This window comes from Balaenoptera ricei, chromosome 6 (genome assembly GCF_028023285.1).
Source record: "Balaenoptera ricei isolate mBalRic1 chromosome 6, mBalRic1.hap2, whole genome shotgun sequence".
NCBI lineage: Eukaryota > Metazoa > Chordata > Mammalia > Artiodactyla > Balaenopteridae > Balaenoptera > Balaenoptera ricei.
The window spans coordinates 42,127,774-42,152,808 of record NC_082644.1 but is presented as its reverse complement, the minus strand read 5'-3'; the positions used below and the strand labels follow the sequence as shown (position 1 = coordinate 42,152,808).

The following is a 25,035-nucleotide window of genomic DNA, read 5'->3' as shown; positions in this document are numbered from 1 at the left end:
TGCACTTGTGTGAATAGGCACACACACCCCCAGCCCCCAGAATTCCCTGGCGGTCCAGTGGTTAGGACTCCGAGCTTTCACTGCTGAAGGCGCCGGTTCAATCCTTGGTTGGGGAACTAAGAAAAAATGCACAACCCCTCCAGTCCTTCACCAGTTACAGCAGACACAGCCTCACATGTATGTGGGCACACCCGCACCTCTTAGGGACATAGGTGGCTCAAGCTATAAACCTTTAGTCCAATAAAGGGGAGACTTTGTCCACAGGCCGGGGTCAGTTTCCCTTCTCCACCCCTGACTTGGAACTGGGGAGCTGACTTCCCTGGGTAGCTAAAGGCTACCTCTCCTAGGAAGGCGCTCCCTCAGACCAGAGCCTGCAGCCTGCCTCCCCGCTTAAGCCAGTCTCCTCCCTACTCCCCCCATCTCATCTGTTTCCGGCCAGGCCCTGGCAGTGACCCTGAGCAGAGAGGCAAAGGATGAGGGTGGGAGGCAGGACATTCCAGGTACTTCCTTGGCTATGGGGTGGGGGTGGGGTGTCTCCATGGAGGTGAGCGGTGGACCATGTCCAGATGGTTATCAGGACTCCCAGAGTCCTCCCTTCCCTCACCCAGTCAGGCCTCCTTGGCTCTGAGCACAGTGAGGAAGCCTGGCAAAAGTCCATCACTCCTCAAAGGGGCTTCCAGAGAAGAGACAGGGGTTAAGGTTGCTGGGAGTGGGCCAAGAAGACTTCCCGGAGCAAGGATCAGAGAAGCTGGTTGAGATGACTGCATCTGGTTTAAGCCTTTATCCCCAGAGAGCTCTGGAGACAGAGAAGAGTAGCACCTACCCCTTCTTCACACCACATCACATCTGACCTGAAGGTATGACCAAGGCAGTCCAGGGAGGTGTCAGGTTATTAGTCAGTTTTCAGCCTCTTCATAACCTCACCCCACTGGCAACCTCAGCTGTCCATAAGACCCCCCATTAGTGACCCCCAGACCTCCCGTCTTTCGGTCATATGCAGGATTGGGTAGGGGCACACAGATCCTCTTCCTCCTCCCAAAGCTACTGGAACTCCCGGTGCATTGGTGAGAGCTGGAAAAGACCCCCAGTGTCATGGTAATTGTCCTGGGAGCTGAAGCAGGATGGCAGTGAGCCCTGAGGAAGGATTTCCTGAGTAGCAAAGAAACAAGGTTTGGAAACACAGATTGGGATTTTTGCTTCTGTCTTCAGCCACCCTGGGATCAACCCTCTCCCTCTACACCCCTAATGCATCACCGCAACCATTCTCAACCTCTACCAGATCCCCAGAGCCCCACGAAATGGTGGGGTGCCTACCTCTCCGTTTCTCAGGAACCTGAGTTTTCTGGAGAAGAGCCAGGATGGGAATGGGGCTCTGGTTTCATCTCCCCTGACTCCAGTCTTCCTAGGGAAAGTTGGTTCCACTTGAGTTGGAGGGATTGAGGCTAAACAACCAGGCTGACAAAGGTCCCATGGAAGCGCCAAGCAGCCTGGAGCTGGAGGAGATGGCCTTGGACAGTCAGGTATCTCTCTCCAAGCCTGGCTTCACACTTTCTCTCCTCACAGTACACTGGGAGCTCACAAGGAAGGAAGCATGACAGTGATAGTATTATTATTATTTTATATTCTACAGCACTCACTGCTACATCTGGCGTTGTTCCATACACGTGTTAACTCATTCAATCCTCACCTTGTGCAACTTAATGAGGTAAGTAGAACTATCTATTATCCCCATTTTACAGATGAAGAAACTAAAGAGTAGAGAGGTGGAACCTGTTCAGGAATCCAGCAGGAACAGTATATTGTCAGAGGGCTTCACTGAAGAGAGTTTAGGAAGGGACTATTTACAGAGGCGGAGCAGGGTCAAGGGATGGCCCAAGCACTAACAGTGGGCAGCCATTCCGTCCTCAGCCAGAAGAGGCGAGAGGAGAGAGCAGTGTTACTGGATGCGGTGAAAGTCCTGGAAAAGGCGTGAGTACCCAGACTTTCTTCCCGACCCCCTCACACCCGCCCTGCCTTCTGATTTCCTAGCTGTGCCTCCCACTTACCAAACCCACCTGGAAGCCAGAGGGCAAGAGGGCCCAGGTGATGCGGCCCACAGGTGTCAACCTCCCTGGGCACAGAGCAGGCGGAGATTGGATCTGGAGGAAATGAGACCACACGCCCAAGGGCCCATGTCTGGGAAGCGCTTGTTTGGAACACAGGTGATCTGGCCCGGGCGCCCTGCTCCCTGAGATGTTGCAAAGTGCTGCCTGGGAAAGGGGTTCAGGGCAACCAGGTTGGGGACAGTAAGCTGAGTTCTAATCCAGGCTTTGCTGCACTGCTCTGTGACCCTGAGTGAGACTCTGGGCCTCAGTTTCCCCTTTATGCAAGGTGGGTGCCTTTCTGGGACAGCCACAGTGCCCAGACCAGGCAGAGTCTCTGTTCCCACTGCCATCCTCCTTCTTACCGCAAATAAGCCTGGCACCAAAGGCCAAGGCCCCAGGTGTGGAGACACTGAGTGCCTGAGGAGGCCACCCCCAGATGCTGGGCGGACACACCCACTCCTCTGCCTGCTTAGGACTCAGACGTTCTACTCAGTGTTCCAAGGTGAGCCCCTTGAGGGCCCCAGTGCCTCCTTCTGATTTAAAAAAATTTTTATAGTTTAGTTTAGTTTTTATTTTATTTTTTTAATTGAAGTATAGTTGATGTACATTATATAAGTTACAGGTGTACAGTATAGTAATTCACAATTTTTAAAGGTTATACTCCATTTATAGTTACTATAAAATATTGGCTATATTCCCTGTGCTTTTTTTAAAAATTAATTAATTAATTAATTTTTTAATATTTATTTTTGGCTGTGTTGGGTCTTCGTTTCTGTGCGAGGGCTTTCTCTAGTTGTGGCAAGCGGGGGCCACTCTTCATCGCGGTGCACGGGCCTCTCACTATCGCGGCCTCTCTTGTTGCGGAGCACAGGCTCCAGACGCGCAGGCTCAGTAGTTGTGGCTCACGGGCCTAGTTGCTCCGCGGCATGTGGGATCTTCCCAGACCAGGGCTCGAACCTGTGTTCCCTGCATCGGCAGGCAGATTCTCAACAACTGCGCCACCAGGGAAGCCCTCCCTGTGCTTTTTTTGTGTGGTTTTGTTTGTTTGTTTGTTTTGGCCACGCCATGCAGTAGGTGGGATCTTAGTTCCCCCACCAGAGATCAAACCCGTGCTCCCTGCATTGGGAGGGTGAAGTCTTAACTACTGGACCACCAGGGAAGTCCCTCCTTGGTTTGTATGATATATCCTTGTAGCTTATTTTATATATAATGGTTTGTACCTCTTAATCCCCTACCCCTATATTACCCCTCCCCCACCTTCCATCTCCCATCTGGTAACCACCAGTTTGTTCTCTGTATCTATGAGTCTGTTTCTTTTTTGTTATATTCACTAGTTTGTTATATTTTTTAGATTCCACATATAAATGATATCATACAGGCTTCTGCCGTCTTTCCAGCCCTCAGTCAGACAGGCACGGAGACGCTTCTAGAAGTAACATCACGATGGCTGCCCAAGGAGAACCCCAAGTTCAGTTCAAACTTGTATTGGTTGGTGATGGTGGTACTGGAAAAACTACATTTGTGAAACGTCATCTGGTGAATTTGAGAAGAAGTATGTAGCTACCTTGGGTGTTGAGGTCCATCGCCTTGTGTTCCATACCAACAGAGGACCTATTAAGTTCAATGTATGGGATGCAGCTGGTCAGGAGAAATTTGGTGGACTGGGAGATGGCTATTATATCCAAGCTCAGATGTGCCATTACAATGTTTGATGTAACATCGAGAGTTACTTACAAGAACGTGCCTAACTGGCATAGAGATCTGGTACAAGTGTGTGAGAACATCCCCATGATGTTGGGTGGCAACAAAGTGGGTATTAAGGACAGAAAGGTTAAGGCAAAGTCAATTGTCTTCCACCGAAAGAAGAATCTTCAGTACTATGACATTTCTGCCAAAAGTAACTACGACTTTGAAAAGCCCTTCCTCTGGCTTGCTAGAAAACTGGTGGGAGACCCTAACTTGGAGTTCATCACCATGCCAGCTCTCGCCCCGCCAGGGGTGGTCATGGACTCAGCATTGGCAGCGCAGTACGAGCAGGATCTAGAGGTTGCTCAGACAACTGCCCTCCCAGATGGAGAGAAAGTGAAGCTGGACCCCAGCGTCAGAAGTCTAGTTTTATAAGCAACTGTCCTGTGATGTCAGTGGTGCAGCGTGTTTGCCACTTTACTATATAGCTAAGCAGAACATGTCCTTAATCTTTGGGATGCTGAAGGAGATGAATGGGCTTCGGAGTGAATGTGGCAGTTTAAAAAAATGCCTTCATTGTTTGGACCTGCTTATTTAGGTGTTTTGGAACACAGTTGTTTCCTCCTTGAGTTTCAAATATAAGACTGCTACAGTCACATCACACACACACACACAAAAAGTGATATCATACAGTATTTTTCTCTGTCTGACTTATTTCACTTAGCATAATACCCTCCAAGTCTATCCATTTTGTTGCAAAGGACAAATTTTCATTCTTTTTTATGGCTGAATAGTATTCCATTGTATATATATTTATATTTATATATATATATACATATATGTAGTATACATATAGTATAAGTAGTATCCATTATATGTATATAATGGAATATTATTCAGCAGATGAATGGATTAAGATTAACAGATGAATGGATAATATATATACCACATCTTAATCCATTCATCTGTTGATGGACATTTAGGTTGTTTCCATATCTTTTTCCATATCAATTGTAAACAATGCTACTATGAATATTGGAGTGCGTGTATCTTTTAGAATTAGTGTTTTTGGTTTTTTCAGATATATATCCAGGAGTGGTATTTCTGGGTCATATAATAGTTCTATTTTTAGTTTTTTGAGATACTGTTTCCACAGTGGCTGCACCAATTTATATTCCCACCAACAGTGTATGAGCGTTCCCTTTCTTTTTGGAAAAAACATATTTATTTATTTATTTATTTAGGCTGTGCCGGGTCTCAGTTGCAGCATGTGGGATATTTAGTTGCAGCATGCAAATTCTTAGTTGCGGCATGCACGTGGGATCTAGTTCCCTGACCAGGGATTGAACCCGGCCCACCCACTGCATTGGGAGCTCGGAGTCTTAGCCACTGGACCACCAGTCCCAAGGGTTCCCTTTTCTCCACATCCTCACCAATGTTTGTTACTTGTGTTATTTTTGATGATAGCCATTCTGACAGGTATGAGGTGATAGCTCATTGTGGTTTTGATTTGCATTTCCCTGATGATTAGTGATGTTGAGCATCTTTTCACGTGCTGCTTGGCCATCTGCATGTTCTCTTTGGAGAAATGTCTATCCAAGTCTTCTGCCCATGTTTTAATCAGGTTGTTTATTTTTTTGATGTTGAGTTTTATGAGCTGTTTATATATGTTGGGTATTAGCTCCTTAACAGTCATATCATTTGCAAATATTTTCTCCCATTCAGTAGGTGTCTTTTCGTTTTGTCAGTGGTTTCCTTTGCTGTGCAAAAGCTTTTAAGTTTAATTAGGTCCCATTTGCTTATTTTTGTTTTATTTCCTTTGCTTTAGGAGACTGATCCAAAAAAATATTGCTACTATTTATGCCAAAGAGTGTTCTGCCTGTTTTCCTCTAGGAGTTTTACGGTCTCTGGTCTTTTATTTTTTTTTTTGGCTGTGTTGGGTCTTCGTTGCTGCGTGCGGGCTTCCTCTAGTTGCAGCAAGCAGGAGCTACTCTTCATTGCGGTGCTCAGGCTTCTCATTGCGGTGGCTTCTCTTATTGCGGAGCATGGGCTCTAGGTGCGTGGGCTTCAGTAGTTGTGGCATGTGGGCTCAGTAGTTGTGCCTCGCAGGCTTAGCTGCTCCACAGCATGTGAGATCTTCCTGGACCAGGGCTTGAACCCATGTCCCCTCCATTGGCAGGCGGATTCTTAACCACTGCACCACCAGGGAAGCCCACAGTCTCTGGTCTTACATTTAGGTCTTAATCCATTTTTAGTTTATTTTTGTATATAGTGTTAGAGAATGTTCTAATTTCATTAGTTTACATGTAGTTGTCCAGTTTTCCCAGCACCACTTATTGAAGAGACTGTCTTTTCTCCATTGTATATTCTTGCCTCCTTTGTCATAGATTAATTGACAAAAAGTGCATGAGTTTATTTCTGGGCTCTCTATTCTGTTCCATCGATCTATGTGTCTGTTTTTGTGCCAGTACCATAGTGTTTTGATTACTGTAGCTTTGTAGTATAGTCTGAAAGTCAGGTGGGACGTGATTCCTCCAGCTCTGTTCTTCTTTCTCAAGATTGTTTTGGCTACTCAGGGTCCATACAAATTTTAAGATTATTTGTTCTAGTTCTGTGAAAAATATCCTTGGTATTTTGATAGGGATTGCATTGAATCTGTAGATGGCCTCAGGTAGTATAGCCATTTTAACAATATTAATTCTTCCAGTCCAAGAACATGGTATATCTTTCTATCTGTTTGTGCTGTCTTCAATTTCTTTCATCAGTGTCTTATAGTTTTCCAAGTACAGGTCTTTTCCCTCCTTAGGTACGCTTTTTCTTAGGTATCTTGTTCTTTTTGATGCGATGGTAAATAGGATTGGTTCCTTAGTTTCTCTTTCTGTTAGTTCATTGTTAGTCTATAGAAATGCAACAGATTTCTGTATATTAATTTTGTGTCCTGCAACTTTACCAAATTCATTGATGAATGAATTGATGAATTCGGTAAAGTTGCAGGTGAAGGAGGCTCCCACCTGACTTTCTCCTTCCTTTGCACTGCCAGCATTCCCAGATGCACAACTCAGTGTCCCCACCTCAGGACAGGCTCCCTTCTCCCAGTGAGGAGGCCAGTACCTTCACAGACCCTCCTGTGGGGGACCAAGGGTGTCTCTGGCCTCTGGGGTCTCTGTACAGGATGGAATAGTCCCTCCTCTCCCCTTCTCACCCCACCCAATTCTACCCCACCCACGCTTCCCCAAGCCTGGGGGGGCCCCACCCAGGCTTTTAGACAAACAAAATCAAGGGGAAAGAGTTAGCAAGAAGGAGAGAGCTCATTACCAGGAATTAAGGAGGAAGTATGCCCTGGGGTAAGATGAGCGGGACTGGTCACTCAGTCTCTCTTAGGTACTTAGTTTCATGAGATGTTCACTTAGAAGTACACATAGAAAGACCCAGACACAAAGAGTCAGGCAGGGACAGAGACACAGAAAGAGACAGAGACATGGTCAGCCAGGGGCACAGACCCAGAGCCATACCAGACAGACTGAGAGAAAGATAGTTTCACCCAGCAGCACTGAGAGGTGCACAGCTGCATGTGCGCACACACAAGCAGGCACACAAGGAAATGGAAACCAAGCTCAGGTTTCAGGGAGGTGGATTTCAATGCAAGCAAGTCAGAGCTTTAAGGAACCATGAGCTCCTCCAAAGATAGCTGTGGAGAGGACTAGCTCAGGAAGAAGGGACAGAGATGAGATGTGGGATCTTGATTCTCTCTCTAAGTCCACCCTGGAAAACAGATTAAGCTACTTTCCTGAAGGAGATGAAGAGGTTTCTTTCTAGAACTTGCTATCAGACAGAACTGCTGGTAGGAGGCATATCTTAGAAGGGAGGAGGGGAGGTGGGAAGACTCGCTCCTGCCCCCAGGGGTCATGCTGCTACTTGGCTTCTGTCACTGGGCGGCCAGGCCTTCCTCTTCCTCACTTGGTCTGACCTTCCATCCATCGTGTTCCCTAGGCTGCATGCTCCTCTGCTCTCTACACCCGTGGTGGGCCCCTCTTGTGTCTCCCTTCTATTCCTCCCAAAACCCTCCTCAAGTTAGGGCACGGCAAGTCATCACGCCGTTCTTCCTCCCCCCTCTCAGGAACTTCAGATTCGTGGAAGGAATCTGAGGCGGAAGAGGATATTAAATTCAATGACCTTTAAAAAACAGCCTTCAGATCTCTCCACCACCACCATCCCCCCTCCCCTGTTCTGCAGAAAAAAATCATTTTTTTGACATTTATTGACTATTATCTTCCATTACCTCCTCCTCTCAATGTTTCCCAATTCACAGATGAGGAAACTGAGGTTCAGGGAAAGAAAATGACCACCCCAGTATCACACAGCTAGAGAGAAGCCAAGCTGGGCTTGGAATCCAGGTCTTACTACTTGTTCACCACTGGGCCAGAAGCCCTCCCACCACCCCCTGGGCTGACTGGTCAGGGTCAACTGCAGGATTTGAGAGTAAGAGAAGACAAAGGGCATGGGCCATGCTGGGGAGGATAGCAGAGTGAGGGTACCCAAAGCGGGACAGGTGTGGCTGCAGTGAAACTCTGAAGCAGGCATTCTCCTCCCTTGGTTTGCCCTTTCTCCCCCCAGGGCCTGAGAAGGGGACACTCCCTCTGGCTCAGGTCCCTTCAACATTCCAGACACGCCTCTTGGGAGCTGGGGACGAGTGGGTGGAGACCTGAGATGGAACTGCCTTCCCCCAGCCCCACCCGCCCAGGGTCCAGGCTGTGCGACCATGCATTTACCACCCACCCCCTCTGGGCCATCGTCTCTGGGGAGCAAGAGTTGGCTTATCCTCTAAAAACCACAGTTCTCCTCCAGACCCAGGCATCCCAACGTGGTTAACTCTGCAGGAGAGCTTGGGTTGGGGCCGCCTTCCCTTTTATTCCCAGTGAAATTTGAGGAGGATTCGGTAAGGAAGGAGAAGGAGGTGGGAAGGGGCACGTGATCTCCCAACAGAGCTTCCCAGGCTTCAGTCAGGGCACCAGAGTCAGTCCAATCCCAGATCCCAGCCTTAAAGGACACAGGGGTGCCTCAGACTGAAGAACTGAAGAACTGAAGCACAGGAGGCACGAATGAATGCAGCTGTGGTCTCTGGGTTCAGACAACTGACTGTAGAGATGGTGAAAGAATGGGTAAGGGCAGGGATGACTTCCTGGAGGAGGTGATGGAGCAGATCAGGAGGATTTCAGTGAGTGGGCAGTGAGGTAGGAAGGCACAGGAGCACACAAAGTATTCTGGGGTGGATGGAGCACTGTGAGGGGAGGTGTAGGGACCAGGGCCAGGTCCTGGAGGGCCTGACTGCAGGATGGAGGGATTTGAATTGTCTCTGGGTAGCGGGGAGAGCCGTAGAAAGAGGCACACTTTCAGTAGGGGTTTTCAGAAAGATCCCTCTGGTTGCTGTGTGGACTGACTGGGGCAAACTGGAGTCAGAGAAGCTGCTCAGGGGGCTGTGGCCAAGGTCTAGTTGAAGGTGATAGAGCCCAAACAGCTGCGAGGTGTAGAAGGCAATAACAGGTTCCCGGTCTGATTGGTCTCTTCCAGCAACAGGGAGCTCACTATTTCTTGGGTAGCAGTCCTGTCCTTTGGGCAGCTCTGCCTGGGAGAAAGTTCTTCCCTAGGCCAGGCTTCAGCCTGCCTTCCTGGGGTAGTGGGTGGGTGCAGGGGTTGGGAAGATGTGATTCATTGTACTGGGGGCTCCCAGGAAGATGGAAGCTTGGGGAAAAGTGTGGGACGCCGAGTTCAAGCTGAGCTGAAGGAGCTCTCTGACCTCTCTGTGTGACTGACCCCTGCCCCTAGGGCAGGTTTGAGTACTACCCTCAGGGTGCTCTGGCTATCTGTGGCCAAACTCAGCGAAGCTCTTTAGCTGGTGCCAGAAAAACAGCAGAGCAAGCAGAGAGATATTTACACAATTGGCATATGTTTTATTATTTTTTTTATAAAAGGCAAAAGAGTACATGTGTTGAGGATTAAAGGAGTGAAGAAAAAAAAAAAAAAGAAATGAAGAGCCTATTTAGAGTCTCCCAACCCCCATCCCTAAAACTGTAACATCTTTTATATATATATATATATATATATATATATATATATATATGTATATGTATATACACACACACACACACACACACACACACACACACATATATATATATATATATATATATATATATATATACACTTCTTTTTTTCTTTTTTTAAAGAGCAAATGTGAAACTTATGACCTGGACTTCACCCCACCCGCCTCATGCCTCCATTGTGACAGAAACACATCACCCTGCTCCTACTTATGTATGAATAGCCAGAGCTCCTCATCTGGGCTGTGGTCCCCTCCTCCTAGCCCTACTCATATTCCCACCCTACCTCTCCCAAAGCCTATAGAAGCCCCTTATGTAGAAAAAACAGCAGACACACACATACTAAGAAACACATGTACCTGGACCCTCCTCCACACGGAGCCCCTGAAACATGCAGACCCCTGGTGCTTTCCTCACTCATAGATGGACACGACACCGTCCCTCCCTCCGGGCCTCCCCCGCACGCCCACAGATAGAATCCTTTCCACTTGGTCCTTTGCCCTGAATATCTGGAAAACCACACACACGCACATGCACACATCTGCTGCCCATTCTCTCTCTTTGGGAGACAAAGGACTAGATTGGCCCTACTCCCTGTGCCACCAGCTTCCAGGCAGTGGCCAGTGGTCCTATTGGGTCCTATTTCCTTCAGGATGGAAAATCCTGAAGGGGGCTGTCTAGAGGGGCGGTGGTAGACAAGGAGCTTCTTAGCCTGGGAGCGGGGTCATGAAGAGGGCTTCTAGGAAGCAGCCCCTGCACAGTCAAAGGATGCTCATGAAAGGGGGTGGGCGGGAGGCCCCCTGCCCATTCATATCTGCCCCTTGTGCTTCACGTGGGACAGCTTCACATTCTCCTCATCGGTGGAGGGTGGAGGCGGTTCCAGGTGGCAGCCGATCATGAGCTGATACACGAGGACACCCGCAATGGAACCCAGGAGCGGGGAGACGATGGGCACCCACCACCAGTGGCGGCCGGTCCTGGGGGCAGACAGATGTGGTCAGGGACGCGTGGGGCAGGGCAGAGGGGAGATGGGCTGGCTCACGCTGGCGGGGACTGCACTCACGTGAAGACTTCCGAGCCCCAGCCGGCAATGGCTGTGAAAAGGCGAGGGCCGAAGTCCCGGGCGGGGTTGACGGCGTAGCCAGAGTTGAAGCCCATGGAGGTGCCGATGACCAGGACCACCAGGCCCACAGTGAAGGCCTCCAGGCCACGCGGGACAGGGTTATTGTAGGGGTCCACAATGGCCAGCACACACACGATGAGGGAGGCTGTGCCAATGAACTGGGGAGTGGGGAGAACAGGGTGAGAAGAGCCCCCATCCACCTTCCGGCCCCTCCTTCCATCGTCCAACTTCCCTCCACTCTCAGAGTCTTGGCATCTCCCGTCCTCTGCTCTCCAGAGCAGTGGTGCTAAGACTTTTGCTGGTTAAATTTGCAGACTCCTAGGAATCTGCTCTAGACGAGGAGTCCTGTCCCCCAGCCAGCCCATGAGCAACCCGAGGCAGCCTGGTCCTCCTCCCCGAGTTCCCCTCACTCACCCCCAGCCCGTACCTGGTCGAAGAAGCCATTGACCATGTCCAAATGTCCAGAGGGGTAGGTGGCAAAGATGCCGGCTGTGCCATTGGGGCCCGAAACTATAAGCTGGTTGTTGGCGAAGGCCCAGATTGCATCTGGTCACAGATTAGATACCAAGTGGGTGAGGGCAGAGGCCTGAGCCCCATCTCCCCTCTCAGGCTGGGCCCACCCTCCCAAGGGTCACAGGTGAGTGTAATCGCTGCTTTATTACCCTGGAGTCGGGGGTGGGAAAGTGGAGGGGTGGAGGGCCTGACTCCATTGTTGCCCGATTCATTTCTTTCCCCTCATGACCCCCTCCTGGGGCCTGTGCGTGAATGAGTCATAAGCCCGGGGCCTGGGCAGGCCCCAGCTATCTGTCATCGAAAGACCTGGTGCCAGAGGGAGGGGGTAGTGGAGGAAGGCAGGGTGGGAAGGTTCACCATAATACAGCCCAAAAACGATCCCGGCACCCAGGAAGGCTCCCAGAGTCTGAGCCATGGCGTAGATGGGCAGCTTGATCCAGGGCTCACGCGCCAGGAAGCACATAGCAAAGGTCACGGCAGGGTTCAGGTGCGCCCCTGGGCAGAGGGGAGATGGAACCTATTAGCCCCCGCCTGCCACAGTGGGGAGGCCAGGACTCCCCCACCCCATACTCCCCCTCTCTGGCCCTGGTGAGCAGGGATGCAACGAAGGGTTTCTTGTACAGAATGGTGTGTTGGACTATGTAACAGACCAACTCGACTAATCTCTGATTCCAAGGTGAGAGTTGAAATTTCCAAGTATCAAGTTCCTTCACCACTCTTCTCTTCCAAGGACCCAAAGCTAAGGCCTGGCTATGCCCTGTTCTGAGACGACCTCCACTCCCACCCTATTCTCCAGCGGGACACCTTGTGGGAATGCTGTGGAGGGGTGATGGCTGAGGGTGGGGTAAGCCCTTACCAGAGACCTGGCCAGCGATAAGGATGCCTAGGGTGACGGCGAAGCCAAAGGCCAGGTTGATGGTGAGGAAACCACCGTGGGTGCCCCGGCTGAGCACGACCTGGGCCACAGAGCCACAGCCAAAGAGCTGTGTCAGGAAACAGAACAAAGCAGGGAGGGTGAGGACCAGTGAGTCTCACTCCAGAGGGCAGGGATGAAGCCAACCTCCCCCTGCCTTCATGGGGAGGACGGGAGGGCGAGAAGCCCTTTCCTGGAATCGAACCCCTCCTCCTCCTGCTGAAATTATACCCTGCAGAAGAAGCAGACATGCCCTCTTAGCCCCAATGTCCCAACCCTACTAATTACAGAGTCCGATGGAAGGCACTGGAAGCAAAGTTTGCAACTTCGAGCCCAGAAGATGGCTGAACCATCTCCACTGATTTTTCTTGACTCTCAGTAGGAGTGGGTGGAAGGGGACACTCTCACCTGAGCAGTTCCTCCCCCAGCCCTTCAGGCCTGGTCCATAGGGGTGGGAAGGCTCTCACTCATCCCCCACCTGCAATTGCCTCCCTCTCTGCCCCAAAGAAGAGCTGAGGGGGGGAGGGCGCAAAGAAAGGGAGGAAGCCAGAAGTTAGTTTGAGTCCATTTCTCCTGAATCTGGGGTGTCAGAGCTCCTGCCTCTCCCTGTTCTCCCTCTCAGGATCTTCAGCCTCCTTGACCTGTTCCTGACCCAGAGCCTCCCCTCTCCACTCGCCCTGACCTCCCTGCCCTCCGAGGTCCACGTTCCCCACTCAGATTTGGAGGTCCTAAAGACAGCCATCTGTCTAGTCTCACTAGCCGTAGTCCAGGACCCCCAGAGCAGTGGAAGTGGGGAGATTGGTTGTAAGCTTTCTGCCGGAAATTAGGGGGGGTGGATTCAAGAGGACTAAAATCCCTGATGTCCTGCAAGTATAGAATGTGCTATTTGTCGGTTCCCCTTGTTCAAATGTAAAAATGTTTCTGTACTAGCTCCTCTGTGAAGAGCCATTGCCCTGAGCCCCCCAAGTGTCCCCCGAAGCTGCTCCAGCCCTGCCCCAGCTCTCCTCTCCCACCTCTCCATAACTAAAGTTTGTATGCCTATCCAGCAGAAATTTTCCAAAACCTGCGCTAAGGGCCCTCGTCCCTTCTAAAGGGTCAGTGTCCTGCTGTACTGGGTGGTGAAGCATTTTGATTATCATCCTTCACGAGGACCAAGAGATAGTGGGGAAGCCAGCAGCAGTGATGCAGGGCAAAGGTGTGCAGGCAGGTGAGAGCAAAGGTCAGAGAGTGTAAGTTTGTATGTGTGTTGGAACAGGCACGTGAGGGTCTGGGGCACCCTGCCCGGCTTGGCCAGCCCTGGCCTCAGCTCCTTGCCTGCCTGAGGCCCAAACCTGGCTCCATCCCAGGAGGCCATGGAGGGAGAAGCTGTCAGAGCCAGTTCCACCACCTTGAGACTAATCTTCCTCTTCCTCCGGGCTCCTTCTCCCTCTCCTCACCTTACTAGGTGCCTCAGAGAAAGCGGCTTCCCTCGCCCGAAAGCCAGCCTTGATTCTGCCACTGCAGGCTCTCGGTCCCCAACCCACAGAGGTATGCAGGTAAGCCCTCACCGACCACTTGGGCATCTCCCGGGTCTGGCCTCTCCTCTTCGGGCACTGACACAAAATGCCTCTCAGCCACCTGAGCCTGAAAGCCTTCACAGACATAACACCCTCCTTCTGTGGTCAGGGAGAAGCCAAATGATCCTGGGGCTCAGCGGGAGGCCTGACTGCTCCTTTGGGGGAAGGCAAACTGAGACTAGGGAGGAGATAGGGAGGCCCCTCTGTGAAGGGAAGACAACTTGCTTTGTCCTGGCTGCTCTCAAACAGGGGGCTGCCCTAAAAATCAGACAGGGACGGGGGGACACAAGGCTCGGGGGCAGGAGCTGGCTTCCCTGCTTCCTGTTCCTGGAAGCCAGAGGTGAGTCCAGCTTTCCTCTCGCTGTAGAATCTGCTCCACCACCACCACCCATTTGGGGTGGGCCATCCAGCCCTACTTGCCCCTAGTTAATCTTGCTAGTCCTCAGGGGGCCGGCTGGTCTATGTTACTTAGGGCTGGAACTGGGACACGGAGTACCCCATCCCCTGCAACGGAGCAAATGAACCCAGACGTAACCCAGAAGGAAACAGGTGTAACCACAAGAGTGGCCGAAAATCTGAGAGTAACTGGGACAGGAAATGGAGCCCATAACTGGTGTGTCTGCCACACCCAAGAAGTGCAGAGTCACCCAGGAACAACCCAGACCCAAACTGGCATAGCCAGGGAATAACTGGGACTGGGGAGTAACCCAGGCAGGGAGGCGTCCCCCTCAGAGAACCTGTACAGTAACTCAGGCCCCGGGGAGTAACTCAGAGTGCTTCTGCATGGAAGCTGACAGCATCTGTCTGGGAGTTGCTCAGCTCTAGGGGAGGAACTTTAGTGACACCACGTCCTTTGTGCCTGGGGCACAGCTGCCTTCCACAGCCTCCTATCTTCAGGATCCTCCTTCCTTCCCGCTTGCTGTTTGCTGTGTAGCCTCCGCCCTCTGCCCCAACCTGTGGCAAACTGTCCTTACGGCAGGGCAACTTTTGGACTTTCTGAGGCTTAATTATTCATTAGGGGCCAGGCATCCAAGACCCAAATAACCCAAGAGGGGCCCATTTGCCACTGCCTCCACTGCCTCTCAGGGCTGGGACTCTAGGAACCTGGGGAGCTGTGGAAGCCAGAAAGGGCTGGAGGTCCCAGACTGCACAGGTGACTGCTGTCCCCAGCCTGTGGGCTGGGTCACTGGTGAGAGGGTAAAGGATCAGAGCTGTCACTGGGGCATAACAGCTGTCATTCTGGCAAGAGTCGGAGCCGTCAGTCACTGAGGGGGTTAGCGCTATGGGCGAAGAGTGCTCCGGAAGGGGTCAAGTTGGGGGCGAGGGATCAGAGCTGGGAGAGGGGTCAAGGCTGTCTTAAAAAACACAGACCCTCCGGTGAACAGAGGCACTGGGGAGTGTGGGGCTGGAGAGAGGCTTCTCTCTCCACTCACCACGAGGATGAGGGTCCCCAGGCACTCAGCCAGCGCCTGGCGAAGCAGCGGGTAGCGGATGTGGAGCATCTCCCCGCAGCGGGACACCAGCTCCTTCTGTCGACCCATGGCTGGGGCAGGCGGCGGTGCTGGCGGGCGGCGGACGCAGCAGCAGTGGCCGTCAGCGCCGAGTGGCGCCCTTTATAGGAGCCGGAGGCACGCGCCCCGCCCGCCGGCAACGCCGCCCGCCGAGCCGGGTGCCGGCCTCGGGAGTGGGCGGCCACCCCGCACTGCTCGCCTAGGGAGGCTGGAGGGGACGCTGGGTTGGGGGGACGCTGATAAGGAAGGTAGGGGTGTGTGGTGTGAGGAGCCTTTAGGGCTGGTGTTGGCCAGGGGAGGAGGTGTCTGGGGGCTGAGACCAGACTGCGGGATTGTGGAGTCTGAGAGCCGATGGTGGGGTGTAGGCACGTGCAGGACGGGGGCTCAAGGGGGGAAAAGGAGCCGCCAAAGAGACCTCCTTGGACCACTCGCGGTGAGCCTCGCGGCCATCCTCACCACGGTGGAGGGGAGAGGAGACATGTCAGAAAGGAAAGAAACTCTGCTTAATGCACTGTGGTGTCCTAAGTGGGAGGGAAATCCAAAAGGGAGGGGATATATGTATAGGTATGGCTGATTCATTTTGCTGTGCAGTAGAAGCTAATACAGCATTGTAAAGCAACTATACTCCAATAAAAATCAGCTAATAAAAAAAATTTTTTTTTTTTTTTTAAAGAGAGAAAGGAAAGGAACCAGCCCCAGCTCTACACGATGGCTGGACCTGGCGTGTCCTCAGTCAGGAGCCTGGAGGGAGGAGGCTGTGGGCCCCAAGGGAGAAGAGACCCTCTCAGAGTCCAGACCCAGGTGGACTCAGGAACACAGGTGCTGAGTTCCAGCCAGAGTACACCGGCCCTTGTTTCTTGTGCAATTAGTACCTGTCACATGTTGCATGTCTTGACCCGCTCCGTTCTCAGCTGTGTCCACACATGACATCTGTCCTATATGCCTGATCACACTTTCTGGGCATTTTTCCTGGCTTTGCTCATGCCTGTTGAACATGGCTGGGTTAACAGAGCTGTCACACTTGTACCTGTGTGCATCTTGCACATGGCTCCAGAGGCTGAGCTGCAGTTGTCCTGGCATGCCACAGGCCACATGCTTGCCAGCAAGGTGAGTTCCAGCCGGTTTGTTTTTTGGTTTTTAATATTTATTTATTTGGCTGCACATGTGGGATCTAGTTCCCTGACTGGGGATCAAACCCCGGGCCCCCTGCATTGGGAGGGCGGAGTCTTAACCCCTGGACCACCGGGGAAGTCCCGAGTTCCAGCTGCTTTTAACCCTCTCCTCTCCCACTCTGGCTGATCCCTGGCCAGGGGCAAGTCTGTCCCTTTAAGAGATTAAGCTGGCTGAACTGTGGGTGTGTCAGTCCCATCTGAGGGGAGGCATGGGGCAACCCTGTTCCCTATGCTGCATCTGATAATTGGGAAACTGAGGTCTGGTAGCCTGGGCCTTACTCCCACAGGACTGGGAGCAAATATGCCCTCACCCCAGTATCTAAAGGCAGCTTTGCCAGGGAAGAGCACATTTTCCAAAGGGATGTAATCCAGGTGGGCTAAGGGCCCAGGGGACTTGTCCCTTGAGGAATGGCTGTCACAAATGAGGGCTCCAGAGGCGACTCATGCCCAAAGAGTGTTTGGCAACACACATAGGTAGATTCACAGGTGCACATGCAGGTGTGCACGCACACACACTACCTCCCGAGGCTGGCAGCCATACTTGCCTATAGACCCTGAGCTTTGTTCACGTGCTCCTGGGATCCCATTGCCCATGAGAGCGTAGCCATAGGCTCACATATATATGTAATCCCCACACAAGAGGTCCCCCGTGACCCTTGGCCCAAGAAGAAGCACCGTACCCCCTGAACCCCATGGGCTGGGAGGGCCCTGGGTAAATCAGGGAGCCATCACTGAGTGCCTGCCGGAGGCCCCACTGCCCATCTGTGACTCAGGACAAAACCCTAGACTCCTGGTGCCAGAGCCCAGACTGTGGGAAAGGGGGAAAGCCCCCCACAAGGCTTCACTCTCTTCTCCCCACTCCCTGGTATGCTTCTCAGCCCCTCACTGCCCCAGGTGGGGCTGCACAGGGCAGGGAGTGGCAAAGTGGTTCCTCAACACTGAAAGAAAGTAGGGAACCCCAGCCCACAGAACCCCATCCTCACTCCTGCCGGTCCTGGGCCTGCCAGCAGCCGAGCCTGGCCTGGAAACCGGAGAAAAACGGGGCAGCTCCACCATCAGCATGCAGAGCACACACCTCCCCCCCCCCGCCCCATATACACATGTGTTTGCACTCAGTTCACATAGGTGTTCACATGGGTTGCACCCTGAGGGGGCAGGTCACACACATAACTGTGGATCTGTGTATCTTGTAAGTAGCATCTATTTACACATGTGCATTTACATGTACTCACACATGTGCACATGTGTGTACGTGCTCACCTATAATCCTGGGGCTGCAGCTCACCATAGAGCATCTTTGCGACCTCCCACTTCCCCAGTGGATGCAGCGCCATGCTGAGGCACATGGCTTGGCAAGTGGAACGAGAGCCAGTTCCCAATGGCCCCTCACCCCAAATCAAGGTCCAACCTTCAAGACCATGACCCCATATACTCCCACCAAACTGGTTCTTATCTATAACTAGTGTGTACACACATGTTCATACATGTACACACCATGCATATTGGGATGGGTTAGGGTTGGAGCTGAGGAGGTATGGGTAGGGCTTCATGCTTCTTAGTGGGCCTGAGAGGACCCTGCCTGGAGGAGGGGGAAGGAGGCAATGCTTTCCAAGGGTCCCTTATTCCTGTCAGCCCTCCTCGGGTCATCTGGGAATAAGAGGGTCAGGGCCTGAGGATGCTTGTCCAGAAGCGCTGGGCTGGCTGGCCTGAGTTTGGGGGGCTGAAGCAGGACCTCATTGCACAACTGGATGCAGGTGTTGGCGTGAGGGGGCTCATTCTCATTGTAGTCAGTGTGAATGGCGCCCCCTGGAGCAAAAGATAGAAGGAAGCTCGACTTCACAGGAAGAGCCTGAGCTTGGTGAGGCAGACCCTGACCCTGAGTCACGCGGCTTACCCAGCGCCATCTGGGCTCCCTCCTGTGCTTCGGGAAGGAAAGCCTTAGTACGGGCTGGAAGCCAGCCTGCCTGCCTGGGAGCTCCAGGACGAGGCACAAGTGGAGGCCCTACCTCCTCCCAACGCATCTTGAGCAAGGTCTGTGTCTCACCTGTGCAGGAGGGCTGAGGGCAGGAGGGCTGAGCCAGGAAGGGGACTGACAGCCGATCCACCCCGTGGGAGGCCGTGACTCCTTGAGGTCAGAGCTGGGGGAGTGGGTTCCCAGGCAAGGGAAGGGCTGAAGACGCAAGTGCCAGCCTGTTGGACCAGAGGGACTGGCTGGGGCCCTGTAAGGGGTAGTGGTGGCACGCCCTTCATTTCCTGCCCCCCAAACTCTTTTTGCCTGAATGCGAGCAGCTTGAACCAGCAGAGGAGGAGACATGGGCCTTGCTGTCAGCAAGTGGAGTGGAGAAGAGTGTAGACATAGAAAACAAGTCATACTACAGTCCCCCTGGCCTCCCTGAACCCCTAACCTCTTCCCGAGCATTGGAGTGGGATGGGGGAGGGGCTGACCAAAACAGACAGACATACATTTTTCAAGTTTGTTTGTTTATTTATTTATTTATTTATTTATTTTAAATATTATTTATTTATTTATTTATTTAGGGCTGCATTGGGTCTTCGTTGCTGTGCACGGGCTTCTCATTGCAGTGACTTCTCTTGTTGCGGAGCACGGGCTCTAGGTGCATGGGCTTCAGTAGTTGCGGCTCGCAGGCTCTAGAGCACAGGCTCAGTAGTTGTGGCGCACGGGCTTAGTTGCTCCATGGCACGTGGGATCTTCCCGGACCAGGGCTCGAACCCATGTCCCCTGCATTGGCAGGCGGATTCTTAACCACTGTGCCACAAGGGGAGTCCCCATTTTTCAAGTTTAGAAAGTACTTCCTGGGGCTTCCCTGGTGGCACAGTGGTTAAGAATCCGCCTGCCAATGCAGGGGACATGGGTTCGAGCCCTGGTCCGGGAAGATCCCACATGCCACGGAACGACTAAGCCCGTGCGCCACAACTACTGAGCCTGTGCTCTAGAGCCTGCGAGCCGCAACTACTGAGCCCGTGTGCCACAGCTACTGAAGCCTGTGTGCCTAGATCCTGTGCTCCGCAGCAAGAGAAGCCACCGCAATGAGAAGGAGCCCGCACACCACAACAAAGAGTAGCCCCCGCTCGCTGCAACTGGAGAAAACCCACGTGCAGCAACAAAGACCCAAGGCAGCCAAAAATAAATAAATAAATAAATTTATATTAAAAAATAAGTAAATAAAATAAAAATAAATTTATTTTTTTTAAATGTACTTCCTCCCATTTGTGAAACAACCCCCAGAAGTGGGTGTATACTTTACCCTTTCACAGATGATAAAACTAACAGTTGGAGAGAAGTCACTTGCTATTAAGTGTTTGTTTTTTTTTAATAAATGTATTTATTTTATTTATTTATTATTTTTGGCTGCGTTGGGTCTTTGTTGCTGTGTGCGGGCCTTCTCTAATTGTGGTGAGCGGGGGCTACTCTTCGTTACAGTGCGTGGGCTTCTCACTGCAGTGGCTTCTCTTGTTGTGGAGCACGGGCTCTAGGCGCGCAGACTTCCGTAGCTGTGGCGCGCAGTCTCAGTAGTTGTGGCGCACGGGCTTAGTTGCTCCGCGGCATGTGGGATCTTCCCAGACCAGGGCTCGAACCCATGTCCCCTGCAGTGGCAGGCTGATTCTTAACCACTGCGCCATCAGGGAAGCCCCCCCGTTAAGTGTTGAGCTGGATTCAAACGCCATGCGGATATGGAGGAGATGTGAAGAGGGCAGGGAAGCCAGGGAGCCACAGGTCCCTCCATGCTTCAGCACCCTGTCTAGAGTGTGCCCCACTCTTAGGCCACTGCTGGATGCTATTCCTGTTTCTGGGCCTTGAGAGTCGGGGGCTGGTTCTGGACAGGAACGGGGAGTGGAGAGCAGAGATGAATCACCCTTTTATGAGCGTCCCCAGACTGGGGGGTGGGCAAGCAGTTCCTCCTGCCGCACCAACAGTCACCCCCTGTCTCCAGGCAGACGAGATGGAGGAGAGCCTGTGAACACAAACCACACCCCGGGGCACCTCCGGCCAGATGTCCCGCTGGAACTTGAGAAAATCTACTTTTTGACCCATATCCCGGGGACTCTGTGTTCACCTTCTGGTGTCACCCTGAGTTGCCCTCGGCACCCTTTGAGGACAGCAGAGGGTCACAGGAGGCAGAGGAATGGGACGGGAGGCCTAGGCCCTGTGCTGAGGAAGAGCCCAGAGCCACAGGGGCTGGGCTGATGGGGGCAGAGCCCTCCTGTAGACCCAGAAGCTCAGCTCCAAGCCTCGCTTGGCCACTGACCAGTCAGGTGGCCGAGCCAGCTCCCTTTCCCTGCCCCTCAGTTTCAGTTTCCTCATCAGTCTCCTGCAGGTTTCAGGTGGAGTCCCCCCAACACACACACACCCAGGGCCCCTGAAAGAATCAGACAAGATTACAGATGTTTCAGGCTTTGAAAACTGTATTACAGTCAATGTAGAAGGAAAGGTTCATTCCAGAAGCTGCCTCGTTAATGAGTCACGTTTCCTCCTGTACGAATGTCGTGCGCATCCATGTGCGTTCTTGGCTCTGTGTATGCATGTACCCATGGAGGTCTGTGTGTACATGTGGGCGACCCTGGGGTTCTGTGTGCATATCTGTGTGTACCCCTGTCTGGGCTTGGCTGTGGGTCTGGGTTCAGTATTTATAAAAGCCAGAGATAGGAGGTGGGGATCTGTTGAGGAGTCTGGAGACAAAGGGACCTGGTACAACATGATGAGAGGGTTTGGATTTGGGATTTAGGAGGCAGAATGGGCAGGGCAGGTAGGCAAGAAGCTGAAGTTGAAGGCAGGCAGAATTGCATAGACAGGAACCTGAACCTGGGTGGGGCCCAGGACAACTGCTCTCTGAGAGGCCTGCGGTCTGAAGGTGGCCGTGGGAGGACAGGTGGTGGAAGGCTCTGCATCTGGTGTTCCAGAAAGGTGACGGGTATGTATGAGCCCCAGTATACTCTCCCCTCATCCAAGCCCAGTCTGGGCGCTAATTACAGGGCAGCCACCCACTGCTGGCCCTAAGGGAGAGAAGTCTCAGGGGAAGGATCGAGAGGAGAGGACAGCCCGCAGCAGGAGATTCTGCAGTCAGACTTCAGGAATGACTTCCTGAGGTTCTCTAGACCTTGGGGCAGTGGAGAGGGAGACTGGGGAAAGGCCAGGATGTCATAGCTATCTTTTTCATCTAAACCATTTGGTCATCAGGTGGAACAGGAGCTGGGTCTCAATGCCCCTCAGTGACCCCTCAGTCAGGGTCCAACCTTGGCCTCATCAGTCTCTAGGAGTCCCCAGCTCTGTCCTGTGGAGGTTTCTAGTCTGGGAGAACAGAGGAGAGCTCCCAGACAGGGAAACAGAGACATAGGCTTGCGGTGGACCAGAGTGCTCATGCTCCCACCCGCCACCCCTATCCTTGACCTTGCTCCCCTGGGTCTAATAACAGCTTCATTCTGCTGCCTTGCGCAGAAGGGAAGGGCCAAGACTGGCAGGCAGCCCAGGACAGGGGCAGGGCCCGGCTTTTCACTCCTCCCCGCCTCACTGGAGAGATCCAGAGCTCCGGCCTCTCTACTCTTTTATTCCTCATCACCCGACCCCTGGGAAAGCCCAGGCTCAGAAGCAAGGCCTGCAGCCAGGATACATAGATTCTCTGTAACTCCCTGTGTGACCCTAGACAAGTTCCTACACCTCTCTGGGCCTCTTGCAAACCAGAAAAATTATCCTCTCCCTCCCTCTTCCAGAAACTGAAGTGGGAGAGGGAAGTGAGTCTCCCTCTGGGTTTGGAACACTCTTGTCCCCCTTAGTTCCCCAGGGCAGCCCAAGATGTCACCTTCTCTCTGCAGCAGAGAGGTGGGCAGGCTGGCCTTTCCCGAGGAAGGTGGGGGTGACTCACGTGCCCCAGGCTTCCCCGCCCCTTTTTTTTTTTTTTTTTTTTAATAAATTTATTTATTTATTTATTTTTGGCTGTGTTGGGTCTTCGTTTCTGTGCGAGGGCTTTCTCTAGTTGTGGCAAGCAGGGGCCATTCTTCATCGCGGTGTGGGGGCCGCTCTTCATCGCGGTGCGTGGGCCTCTCACTATCGCGGCCTCTCTTGTTGCGAAGCACATGCTCCAGACGCGCAGGCTCAGTAGTTGTGGCTCACGGGCCCAGTTGCTCCGCGGCATGTGGGATCCTCCCAGACCAGGGCTCGAACCCGCGTCCCCTGCATTAGCAGGCAGACTCTCAACCACTGCGCCACCAGGGAAGCCCTCCCCGCCCCTTTATCTTTATCGCTCACCTAGATTAATCTGTGACTCACAAAGCGAGTACCAGATGTTGAGGAGGTTAGGTGCATATTTATTGGGGTGGAAGTGGTGGGCCTCAGACTAGCCCAATCTGACTTACTAGGTCAGGGACGGAGCAGCCCTCAGGATTTCACTGAATGTAACCTGCTGCAAGGACCCCTGGGCTTTGGGGTCTTGCTCTTTTTCTCCAAAGTAAGGAGCTGGGCAGAGGAAAACAGGGTCTTCAGCTAAAAGGATTCTGGTTTAGAGGAGGTTGTCAGATAGCACAGCCCGAAGAGAGGACCCTTTGAGAATTCACTGAATGTGACTACATAGAGAGGCTTGGGAGGTCTGACAGAACTGGGGAAACTGAAGCCCCAAGAAGGGGAAGGCTTTATTTACAGCCATTTAAATTTACAGGAAGGAATCCAGAGTTCCTGCCTCCTGAGAGCTTTTCCTCCTGACTTGCTCTTTAAAAACAGAGCAGGGCTTCCCTGGTGGCGCAGCGGTTGAGAATCTGCCTGCCAATGCAGGGGACACGGGTTCGAGCCCTGGTCTGGGAAGATCCCACATGCCGCGGAGCAACTAGGCCCGTGAGCCACAACTACTGAGCCTGCGCGTCTGGAGCTTGTGCTCCGCAACAAGAGAGGCCGCGACAGTGAGAGGCCCGCGCACCGCGATGAAGAGTGGCCCCCGCTTGCCGCAACTAGAGAAAGCCCTCGCACAGAAACGAAGACCCAACACAGCCAAAGATAAATATAAATAAATAAAAATTAAAAAAAAAAAAAAAACAGAGCAGATTTTGCCTTTTACAGCAACCCAGAGCTGGAGGCAAAAACCTGCACAAGCAGACTAGTATATACAGATGTGCACACACCCCACTCCAACACACACAGAGCAGACAGATCACACCATACATCACACACAGCTTCCCGCCCCATCCATGCCTACCTGCAAACGCAGAGGCCCACAGGGGCAGACGCACGCGTGGGCGGTGCCATAACACACATCCCCCTGCACACCCTCGCTCCAGCAGGAGTTCCTCCTAGGCTCCTCTCCTTCTCTTCCCCTGAGGCTCCAGCTCCTCATGTCCCCTCTTCCCCAAGATCATGTTAGACCACACCAGCCTCCTCACCTACTTCCCAGAGAAAATCCAAGGAAAACAGGTTGGAGCAAGCATTGAAATTGGAGCCTGGACTTCCTGCTCCCCTCACCCCCCACCCCAAGCTGGAGCAGGGAGTGCAGAAAGCATGGTGGATGTACCTCCTTGGGCTTCTGAGTCATCTGCCCTCTTCCCTTGCCACACTGGGCACCTGACAAAGCCATTATCATGGCTTTTTTTTCTTTTTTTTTTTTTTTGGCTGCACCGCACGGCTTGAAGGATCTTAGCTCCCTGACCAGGGATCAAACCCATGTTCCTTGCAGTGGAAGCAGAGTCCTAAGCACTGGGCCGCCAGGGAAGTCCCTATCATGCCCCTTTTTTTTTCATGCCCATTTTAAAGATGGGGAGGTTGAGCCCAGCAAGGGGAAGTGACTTGCCCAGGACCACATGGGGAGGTAGCAGGGCCAAGGCTCATTTCCCCTGATTGGGACTGGTGTCTGCACTTCTTGGAGCCACGAGCTTACCTGGAGGCAGATTCCACACGCTCCCTGCACTGGGGCTGTGAAGGAAGCTACGAGCCTGAAGCCGACCCTGGGATGAAACGGGATGGTTTGAAACCAGCCTGTACCCCCTGCCCCTCCCCAGAGTCCACGGAGGGACTGCCACATGTGAGGGACTAAGAAAAAGGAAAGCTGAGAAGCCAGGGACGACCACAGGGCTGGGACTGCATCCCTTGTATCTCACTGAAAATACAGCCTGGCACACTGAGGTCTGGAGTACATGAATGAATGGCACAGGGAGAGAGATGGACACAGACCTCAGTTCACACAGCCAATCAGTGTATTCCCTATACTCATTTCAACCCCAGGCCAAGCTGTCCCATGACAGTGACAGACAGGGGCTGGCATAGGTTCACAAAGACTAACAGAATTGGGACAAAATTGGAAACCAGAGTTCCCATGCGTGGCTAAGCATCTTGCGGATGAAACCAGATAGCCAGGCATCCAAGTCCCTCTACAAACACGCCCC

At 52.6% G+C, this 25,035-nt stretch overlaps 1 protein-coding gene and 1 pseudogene across 1 annotated transcript; one reads left to right on the top strand and one right to left on the bottom strand.

The window, feature by feature from the left end:
* Positions 1–617: 617 nt before the first annotated feature.
* LOC132367757 (GTP-binding nuclear protein Ran-like) lies at positions 618–4,511 on the top strand (annotated as a pseudogene).
* Positions 4,512–9,695: 5,184 nt separating this feature from the next.
* On the bottom strand, positions 9,696–15,554 carry AQP3 (aquaporin 3 (Gill blood group)). Its single transcript, XM_059924596.1, has 6 exons — positions 15,407–15,554; positions 12,361–12,487; positions 11,862–11,999; positions 11,419–11,537; positions 10,932–11,149; positions 9,696–10,845 (listed from the first exon to the last, which is right to left on the bottom strand). Exons 1-6 carry the CDS (start codon positions 15,512–15,514, stop codon positions 10,677–10,679), a joined length of 879 nt encoding a protein of 292 aa, XP_059780579.1. The 5' UTR covers positions 15,515–15,554; the 3' UTR covers positions 9,696–10,676.
* Between the last annotated feature and the right edge of the window lie 9,481 nt (positions 15,555–25,035).